The 10,788-nt window shown below is 35.5% G+C and overlaps 1 protein-coding gene across 2 annotated transcripts; it reads left to right on the top strand.

Moving 5' to 3' along the window:
- Positions 1-2,268: 2,268 nt before the first annotated feature.
- Positions 2,269-9,448, top strand: LOC103964453 (telomere repeat-binding factor 1). Of its 2 annotated transcripts, none has more exons than XM_009377387.3 (7): positions 2,269-2,466; positions 2,754-2,940; positions 3,100-3,317; positions 4,502-4,586; positions 5,743-5,826; positions 7,909-8,340; positions 8,891-9,448. In XM_009377387.3, exons 2-7 carry the CDS (start codon positions 2,791-2,793, stop codon positions 8,948-8,950), a joined length of 1,029 nt encoding a protein of 342 aa, XP_009375662.2. In that variant the 5' UTR covers positions 2,269-2,466; positions 2,754-2,790; the 3' UTR covers positions 8,951-9,448. The 2 variants fall into 2 exon arrangements, with proteins under 2 accessions (XP_009375662.2, XP_009375661.2); XM_009377386.3 differs by having other exon boundaries at positions 2,745-2,940.
- The last annotated feature ends 1,340 nt before the right edge of the window (positions 9,449-10,788 follow it).

The raw sequence follows: 10,788 nt of genomic DNA, 5'->3' as shown, positions 1-10,788 counted from the left end.
TATTTATACTATACTTGATAATGCATCAGATAAGAGGAATTCAAAATGAAATGAGAAAATTTGATGATTAATGAAAAACAAAACCCAAGACAACTCACAAACCCCATGACTTGCCCAATGCCAAAATTTATTCAATCCAAAATCATCCAATTTCCAACCACAATCACCATAAACAAAACTTATTCAATCCAAAATACCCATATGCAAGCACAAACTGACTTCGCCTCCGCCCCAGCGCAAATCTTGGTTGTTGGAAGGAAAATAAAAAAGTGAAAAAAAGGAAGAAAAATGGTGATTACCCATTTGTTTTGAGAGCTCAGCAGCAGCAACTAAAACATCTCCACTCAACGAGAGATTGAAAGATTTACTCAATAAGAGATTGCAAGACTTGAGCTCGTATGAGAAATTGCAGAATTGGAAGGATTACAGAATTGGGTCTTGGACGGATTGCAGAATTATTATCGCATTCCTTCCCTCATTCTACAACAACACACTTTTTTGTTTTTTTTTGGTTTTACAACACAACCCCGTGAAGCAGTGGACGCCGGTCGTGGTTGGGTTCTGGGTTTTCATGGCCGGCACCGACGCGGTCGTTGAAATCGAATACCCATGTCAAATTAGACGAAAATTCAATTTGATTAGAACCTAGTAAGGCAGAAGCTCAAATACCCATCACAGAAGCAAGCTTTTTATCCAAAAAGCAAAGCTTTGACGAAGTCTGCAGTAACAAAGACAAGTTCTTGGTGATGGCAATGAAGAAAACCCAAAAGGCAGTGACAAGAACTTAAGAAATCAATCCAGAGAGAGAGAGAAATAGAAGAAGAAGGAATACTTTCAGTTGGAGAAGAAGATGGCCGCACAGGCAGATCGCGAGAGAAGGGTTTCGGAAAGAGCGAGCGTGAGTTTTTGTTTTAGCGTTTTTTCAGAACCCGACTAAATAATACTGACGATTTGTAGCGGCATAAGTTATACGGTGTGAGGCAGATAAAACCGGTGGGTTCGTATTAATTGGCGGGAATTTAATAGATAAGAGTATCAAACTTGATTCTTATTAAATAGTTATATCCGGTGTTTAATACAACATAACAAACGAGGCCTAATTGATCACAAGTGATAGTTAAATAAGTTTCAAGTTCGAATCGCCATCCTCTCCTCAACTAAAAATAAAATAAAAATTGATACTTTGGATGCCTTAGTTGTCATCCTATCAATTTGATTCAGTTGAATGTCATTCAAATTAACCATGTCAAATGACTTGACATGAACTTAAGATGTTTGAGTTTATCCTTGTATGTATAATTGAAATTTTATGATGAAGAGCCAATATTTGTATAGTTTTTATTTTTTTTTATTTTTTATCAATTTGATTCTGTCATTCAATTTAATCGTGTCAAATGACGTGACACGAACTTTAAATTTTTGAGTTTATCCTTGCATTTATAATTGGAAATTTATGATTAAAATTCAATATTTGTATATTCCTTATCAATTCAATTCCGTCGAATGTCATTCAAATTAATCGTGTCATTCAATATTTGTACATTCCTTTTCAATTCGATTCAATTGAATGTCATTTAATTAACAAAGTCAATTGATTTGATTCTAACCTAAGACGTTTGAGTTTATCCTTAATCTTATAATTTGAAATTTATGGTTAAGATTTCATATTGTAATTCTTTACCAAATACATCTGAATGTTGGCAAAAACAAAAAAAGTTTCATAATTTTTTAAAATACTTTTACCTTGCGAAGAAATGAAAGATAAGAATGATGATGATGATGACAATAATAAAACAATTATGGCATCTGGTTGTCCTTGTTGTTTCGTTTTATAATTTTTTTTGTTTTCAGCATATAAAGATGATAATATTGAACCGCCAAAATTGTTGTCTGTGCCTTCCAACCGCTACCCCCACTCGTGCCCTTTTTTTCTTTGTTGTTGGTACAACGGTAATTCGAAGTTAACTGAATTAACGAAATTTCAAAATTATTGGCAATTTATATAAGTTATAACACATCACATTTGTACTTTAAACTCACATAACGGACAATAATATAGATATCAGAAATGGAGCGTATCTCTAACTAGTTCAATTTTGTAATAATATTTCAATATTTTTAAATTCGAATCACCCTTCTCCACTTAAAAAAGAAAAAAGAAAAAAAAAAAAAAGAAAGAAAAATAAACACAACTTGAAAAATAAATAGCTCCGGAGTCCCATGTGCGTGCCCTTTGTAAACGTCACTACCATATCAGAGCACAACGGAAATTGCATGTCACTCTTTGGGCAGCAAGGCGTGAAACTGATTTTTCGTGTCGATCCGCAAAAATCCAAGGTGGACGCGAGAGGCCCGCACCCTCTGAACCGAATTCAAATCAAATCTCAGAGCCCTGAACACCGAATTGAATTTAAACTTGGCAATCGAATTCATATTCAAATTCGATGAATCAGACGCCGATTTCTGGTAATTTTCCCTATCCCTTCATGTAATTTCGATTCTTATTGTCTGGATTCGTGGATTTTCGAGGTGATTTGAACAAATTCGTGACATTTGATTGGGAAATTGAATTGTGTTGGGTTTCCTTTTGAATAAATGCTGGGAATTTAGATTTTGTTGTGTTTGTGTGGTATGGAAATTTCTCGTTCGGCTGTTGAAATTTGCTATGGATGCTTTTAGCCTTTTAGGGTTTGAATAATAATAATAATAATTACTGGTGTTCGTTTACACTGCTTTTCACTAAGGCTTTGCAGATTGATTCTCTGGCGGAGTTCTTCTGTGTTACCCCCTATGGGTGCTCCTAAGCAGAAATGGACGCCGGAAGAAGAATCAGCCCTTAAAGCTGGAGTTATTAAACATGGCGCAGGAAAATGGCGGACCATACTTAAAGATCCAGAATTTAGTGGCGTTCTGTATACTCGCTCAAATGTAGATCTTAAGGTAGGGTTTCTTTTAACACTATATACTTGTTGTACTACTCATTTCGTTGGACATGAAGTGTACCGATGCTTTTATCAATTCTTCAATAGATTTTTGAAACTATTTGCTGGTCTGTGTTCGTATGGAGTATTTAATTTTATTTTGTATCATCGTGGGTAGGATAAGTGGAGAAATATGAGTGTCATGGCAAATGGATGGGGCTCTCGAGAGAAAGCTAAGACAGCACTTAGAAGAATGCATCCGATTTCTAAACAGGATGAAAACTCTATGCCTCTCAGTACTGTTGTTCAAAGCGATGATGAAATGATGGATGCTAAGCCTATTTCAGTTTCTAGTGAGACCCAGCAGATTTCTGGTCCAAGAAAATCTATTGTGAGGTTAGACAGATTTCTTGGCTTTTTCGAATTCTTGTTTTTTAGAAGTCCTTGCCAAATCTTGTATTTAAATATTGCCCATCTGATATATTCTATTCAGTTTTTGAGGACCAATAACTCTTGTGCAATTCAGCAGGTTGATTTGTTTGTAAATGTTATTCACGACATCTTGAAGGGTTCAGATTGGTTAGTGTGCAAGATTAGTGGCTTCATTTTCATATGGGAGAACTGATTGAACTATGAAGATATAAAACTGAAATGCACCCAGCATTGCATCTCTCTTTTTTACATGTAGGAGCATTTTGTGTGTGACACTTATTAAGATTCAGAAGTTCACTAGTTGAGTTCTCTGTCTAAATTTTTCATAATTTGACATGCTAAATGTTGGGGACCAGTAATCTTTGTTGCATGGCTTTTTTGTTTATTTGTAGTTTACAGTGGATTGTGATAGGCTGAAGGCAGGTTGGCTCAATCAATTGTCCAACTAGGTACTTCATTTTTAAAGGTGTTAGGGTTCAGATTAAATTGAGAAGATATACAAAATCAAATGGGGTGTCTAAAATCTTCCATAGAGTTAAATCACTGTTTAGCAGGTATATTATGGTCTCCTGTTTAGCAGTCCGATTTCACTAGAGAGATGCTTGCTCTTATTCCATAATTTGTAGACGCTTACCTGGTTTTTCTCTTTCCTTGTGAACTGGACTGATCTTTACAGTTGCAAGTACATGGTGACCCCTTAACTTGGGCAGACAATTACATATTATAAAACAATAGAGAACTGGTAGTTTGAACAATAGTAATGGACATATATAATTTGTTGGGGGCACAAAAGCAAAGGGACACCAGTCATCTTTTTGAATTCATATCTTCTTTTCCCAAGTGGATTAGATAATCTCTGTAGTTAAGCAATAACATTAGATTGGGGCGTACTGACAAATGTTTCATTCCTTTTGTCCAGCACTGAAATAATCATGATATTAAAGAGAAATTATTTTGGTGTCTTTGTTATTTGCAATTATCGTAGGTGTTGCTGCTATTTTATCGTTTACAATTATTGACTGTAAGTTAGTTATTATTCGTTTTAAATCAGGCTACTAGCTATTATTCAGTTTTTTTTTTTCTTGTCATACTTCAAAATTTTAAACTCTGCTGTAACTTCGATGCTTTGTTGTTGTTAATGCTTGTAGGCTGGACAATCTTATCATGGAAGCTATAACAAGGTTGAAGGAGCCTGGTGGATCTAATAAAACGACTATTGCTGCATATATAGAGGTAGCCTCTATGTCTGACAAAAATTATGTGTTATTTGCAATTTTCTATGGCACGTCCCACTTCATTAGTATCTGGTCATAAATTGGTTGATTATATCAAACTGTTTACTACATGTTTCATGAAGTTGACAAATATCATGAGCTAGTGATGTAGTTCAGTGTGCTCACTTAGCTAATATTTTCATAGCGAATATTTTAAAGGAGTTTATTACATTTCGGTTATATGGGGCTTCTCACTGCTGTTCTAGAAAGCATCAGGGTTGGGAATAAAGAACAATTGCTAGCCACAAAAAAAAAAAAAAAAAGAAGGAATATATATTAAGCTGATGGCGCACGTTGAACCCTCTCTTCATTGTCCCTTGCAGGGAGGCTCTGTATAATATACAGACATACTTGATTGCACACATCAGGTTTTTGGTTGCGGATATTTAGCTTTAAATTTTATATTACTCTTTGCTTTCTCTATTACTCTTTGTTTGGATTCCTTGAGGATATTTTGTCTCTTTTTTTCCTTTCAAGATTTCACACACAAGGTAGGGAAGTGTGAATGTAATTTAATCCAAAGATCCACCGATTAATAGGCTTGGAGATTGACAATATTTGGTAATAAAATAGCCTTCAGTATATGGTACAAGACAAGTGGACATTGATATTCATTGATAAGCTTCTGCAACATTGTTAATGACATTGTCATGAATTGCTTTCTTGGGTTTCAAATTCATTAAAGTTTAAGAAATTAAAAAGGAAAAAAAAGTTTAAAGAGTGGTTGGACCAGTGTTTAGTCCGTACACTTTTCCAAGAGAAATGAATTCTTGTGCAAGTCTCGTTAACTTTGAATGTCCAGTTTCATCTCCTAGCCTAACGTAATTTGTAAAGTAAACCCCGCATATGATAGCCTAGCCTTGTCAAGAAGAGTGGTTATGATATCTACTCATATGGTACATGAAATCCGATACTTTAGATAGGTTATAGTTCAATTTTTTCATACTGCTGAATAAGATCTACAATAATTTAACAATAATTATGCTATGTAATTACTGTCAATACATAGGTTGCATCTATTTGTCTTTTTATGCTGTCGAGTTATGTTATACGCTAGCATTATTTCTTGCTATTATTTTGTGTAATGAGTTCACCTTAAGAGATTTATTTTGTAGGACGAATATTGGCCTCCTCAAGATTTCAAGAGGCTATTATCTGAGAAATTAAAATTCTTGACAGCAAGCCGTAAACTGATTAAGGTAAATATATTGTGGTCTAATAATCTCAAAATGTTGTCCTATTTGTATAGCTTTTATGTTTTTGTTTTTTATTGGTGTTAGATTATGTGGTTTTTGTGGAACAAACAATTAATGACTACTTAATGTGCATGGAGTTGTCATTTTTATACACTTACAAGTAACTTGGACTTAAAACGGTCAGAATTGTTGCATGCAATGTGGTTTTTGATTGTTGTACGGCAAGTGATCAAACGTTGTACACATTTATAAAAAGGTTAGGTTTTCCGAGGTTTGTCATCATATTGGAATGTGTACTCCAAAAAAAAAGGATCATTTGGGAATTTGCCACATACTAGAAAGTTCTGGTTGATAATAACGGGGCCAAAGGGGTAGGGAGATCAAACTGTCGATTTCAGTATGGGAGCATATGTTCATTACAACTGGAGCTACACGTGCCACATGACAATAATAATTTCAATAACTATGTCAATTTACTCCATACATGAAAGGAACAAATTTTCATAGGTGATTGTCAACTTCATGCTTGTTCTGTTTGAAATTCCCTTACATGGTAATTTCCGGAATTAATTAATGAGGTTTAGAAGATCAACTATTTAAACAGTGTTACAGGTTTTTTCATCCTAGATTTTCTCTATTTTTAATCATTCGAGATCTGATTGATCTCACAATAAATTGCACTTTTCTATGGCCCATGTAGTGCCTTTTCCCTTGGTTCCGCCAATCTGGTCAGACTGCTAAACACTCCATTTGTACGCATGTAGGTCTATTCTTCTTTTATGCTCTCTAAATTCAAAGAAATTTAGTATTACGTGTTGTAGTTTCCATAAATCTCCCGAACTTCTTTATTTGAATAAATCAGTATCTGGACATCTTGAATTGAAAAGAACCTTACCTTTTAAGTCAACAGGTAGGTATCTAAACGGATATATTATCTCTCCTTGATTTCCTGCTTTTTTCGGTCCACCTTTCCTCTTTTTACCTTGTAGTATCCCTCCCCTTTTTGTTTTCGTTGTTGGCTTTGGGGATAAGGCCAAAAACAAAGGCCGAGAGAGAACACAGTGCTCTTGCTTTGGGGTGAAGGATGCAGAGGTTCAAGTCGGTATTTTTCTTTTCCTTGCATTCGACTCTCTCTTTCCTTCTGTTGCCTACTCCGATTTTCCCCTTTATTTTAGTGTTTAGGGCTTCAAGATAACCATTTCGGTCCGATCTTAGTGTTTCTGTAGTGGTCCCATGATATAGGTTTAGTGGGGGCTTAATATGTCAGGTTCTGATATGAACGGTTTATTTTTATGTTTATTACTTGCTTCTTTTGTGGTCCATGTTTGCATGTTAACAACTCAGAGTTGGGTTTTGATTTTTCCATGGTAGTACAATGATTGACTGAGAATTTTACCTTAGTTTTTCTTAGATTTGGTAGATAAACAAACAAAGCCGCTTTCTTTTGACGGCTTATTGTTCCCCAAACTTTGAATGCAGTGAAGATATGGGTGATTGAATTGTTGTAAAATTCTAATTTACTCACATATTAAATGTTTATTGAAATCATCGTATGTCAGCTGCCTATATCTTATTTGATACCATACTATACTAAACCAACTTTTACATGAGTAAATGGAAGTGTTAAGACATTATTTATGAATCACAGCTTCAAGAGAGTTTGGCTTGGCTTGAGAATCTTTGATCACGTTGGTTTTTTATCATTGGACAAAAAATGGAAATGTCATGCCATATGTAAAAGTATGGAAATGTTGATGAAATCAAGAAAATATTGATACCGGTGTAAGTTGGATGGAAATTTTGAATGGAGTGTAAAAAAAATGTCATTGTATCATATTGATTCTTGCTAGATGGATAAATATTGTGGATATTATGATTTAATGCTTGCTGGTACTTGGATATATAATTTACTTGGTCTACAGTACCGACTTGTTCATGTGCTTCAATTGGGATTTTCTTTGTTAAAAAAAAGAAAGGACACTCGTTTATGCTATGATGTTCCTCAAGGGATGTTAACCCTGGAATTGAATATGGTTAGAGTTGATTAGAGTTTGATCTTACTAGTTTGTGTTTTTATTTTGACAGGTAAAACGCAGATATAGGATTGCACCTACCCCAGCATTATCTGAAAAAAGAAGAAATACCTCGACGTATCCTTTTGAGGGAAGACAGGTGGCCTCTGCTTTTGAGGGAAGACGTATGGCATCTCCTTTTGAGGGAAGACCGTTGGTGTCTCCTTTTGAGGGAAGATATATGGCATCTCCAAAATTTGACAATGATGAGGCTACCATCCTGATGAAAGCCCAAATTGATTTGGAGCTTGCGAAGATGAGGACTATGACCCCCAGGGAAGCTACTTTAGCTGCTGCTCAAGCGGTGAAAGAAGCGGAAGCTGCCATTGCTGAAGCTGAAGAGGCAGCTAGGGAAGCTGAGGCTGCTGAAGCTGATGCAGAAGCAGCACAAGCTTTTGCAGAAGCAGCAATGAAGACACTAAAAGGAAGAAATGCTGCGAAGACGGTAAAGTTCACATAGCATATCTTCTTTTATACAGTGAATTCATTGTCTTGGCGTGATTTGAAATGCTAAAGTAGTGAGTTTATAATCTTGGCTTGAGTTTATGCTTGCTTTTAGCAAAAAGACAGTAATTATTTTGACAATTGAAATTCGCATGTGCAAATGGGTTGAATGCTTGTTGAGTGAGTTTGTTTACTTTACTATCATTAGAGAAATCCCCTTTGTTGTTAAACACAAGTTATGTTCATCCCCACCCAAAACCTCTCTTTGCAACTGCACTCCAACGAACACACGTATTCTGTATTTGTTGATCCTTCTAATATATATTTGTAACTGTCATTGTAGTAGTTGTGGATATATCTGCTGTTCGGTCTAGTTCTGCATTTGTTTTTTCGTTTAATGATTATGATGAGGTCATACATGCCTACTCTCTCGCTCTCTCTGTTCTAATTTTGATTATTGTAGAGGGTTTAGGGTAATTGGATTATAACTTTGTCTGATTCTCTTTACCAAGCTTTTGAATTAAATTTCATTTTACTGTCAATATATGCAGATGAATCGTCCCTCAATGAAGTTCGAAACATGCAAGAGCAATGAACGAGAAGTTTCTTGAGACCGGACGTATGTTGTTTTATTGTAATTAAACTATGTTACCAAATTCACCTACAGAGACAGGTGATTTGTATTTTGATTAGTTTCATTGTAGGAAAGTCTGGTTCATGGCAGTTTTCATTTCCTTTTGCAAACCATAAATCTGCGTCGAAATGCAGAAAATTAGGACTCACAGTGGGATAGAAAAGTTAATTTAACAGCATCTCTTTTGTTGTTGTAATTGTCTTGTTATTTTTTCTTTTCCTTGTTTTTCTTGGTCTTCAATATAGAAGCGGAGGCGGCTGTCATCTTCATCTTTGAAGGTGATTTTTGCTATCCACCACGCTCCGCCCTGCCCTGCGCGTTTAGAGTGGGGTCTTTCCTGCTAACCAGAGGGCAGAGGGCATATGCTGTTATAGATTGAGTTAGTTCATTCATCTGCAACAATATGTATATGCTTTGGATCGTACTGTTTAGTCTGATTCAATGATAAAGTTTTGTCCTCTTTGTTTTGAGCTTATATTCATGTTATAAGGATGATTGGAATAATATAGGAAAATTGACAGAAATGGGTCATTTCCTTAATCTTAAGACTAAAGTAGGATTTTTGAGATATGCACAGACTATGCACATAGATTTTTCTAAAACTGGATATGATAGAAATGGGCCATTTCCTCAATGATTGTTGTTTTTATTTCCTTTTGTGGGAACATGAAATCATTGGAGAGCTTGAAAAAAAATTTACATTGAAAATTTAAGTGGTATGCAATGCTTTTAAAATAGGTTACTTAGTACTGCAGTTTAGTGATATTTATCTTCATTTGTAAGTGAGAGGTCTTAGGTTTGATTCTCGCAAAAAGTGAATTTGAATCACATTATTGCTAGCTCATTGTGAGGTTTAATCCACTCTCCCATCCCTTTAAATAATATCGTTTGTTAAAAAAAAAAAAAAAAACTTTAAATAGACTATCAGGCCATCCAGGGGCTAAAAGATTATGTCTAGAGCAACTCCACCCCAAGAAAATAACTTGGGCTATTAGAGCATTTCCAGTGAAGTCCCTTAATAAGTCTTTACCATGCTTTACCACCGTATGTCTTTAAATTTAGGGACTTTGTGAATTCTAGTGGGGCGGAGCTCCAGTCCCTATGGTATAGGAATTGGCCGGAGTACTAAAAAATTTCCTCACATTTGAGGACTATACATAGGGATAACTATGAGTGGGGATGGAGGCCCACCCACGTAAAAGGTTACATGCTTCTTCCAAATATTGGGTTTGAGTGATGTTGTAGCTCATCCACTTGCTCCAGCAGTGCAGGTGGATGCTAGTCGCCAGATAGCTGTAGGCTGAGTCTCACATATTTTTATTTATTTTTTGTATACATGAACGTTCCAGATTTAACCTAGAGTTTTTTTTATTATATAGTCCTTAAATTTAGGGTTTATACTATAGAGACTATGTCATTGGAGAGAATATTCTTTTAAGGACTCGAAGATTCTCTTTAGTATGTAAATAGAGAGATTATATTCACATACTCCAAATTACTTTCTCCCACACCCCTTTAATTTTTTAATATTTTCTACACACCACTAACACTTGATAGAAACAAATTAAAAGGTGTGGGAGAAGTAATTTGGGGTGTGTGAATATAATCTCCCTCTAAATAAGTCTTCAAAGGTGGGGGTGGGAGTCTTTAAATAGGGACTCCCATTGAAGATGCTCTTAGGCAATCCAATCCCCCAACCTTCTCAAAATCACTCCTGCCTTACCAAATCAATTAGGCTTCAGGGGAGCTCGACAGACCACACGGGCTAGAATTGCCCAACCCACTAACTAAGGTGATATGACGTCAGCCACGATT

This window comes from the organism of the source record quoted next, unplaced genomic scaffold (genome assembly GCF_019419815.1).
Source record: "Pyrus x bretschneideri cultivar Hongxiangsu unplaced genomic scaffold, Pyrus_bretschneideri_v1 Contig77, whole genome shotgun sequence".
Lineage (NCBI taxonomy): Eukaryota > Viridiplantae > Streptophyta > Magnoliopsida > Rosales > Rosaceae > Pyrus > Pyrus x bretschneideri.
Note: the sequence above shows the minus strand (reverse complement) of the source record. Positions and strands in the feature narration are given on the sequence as shown.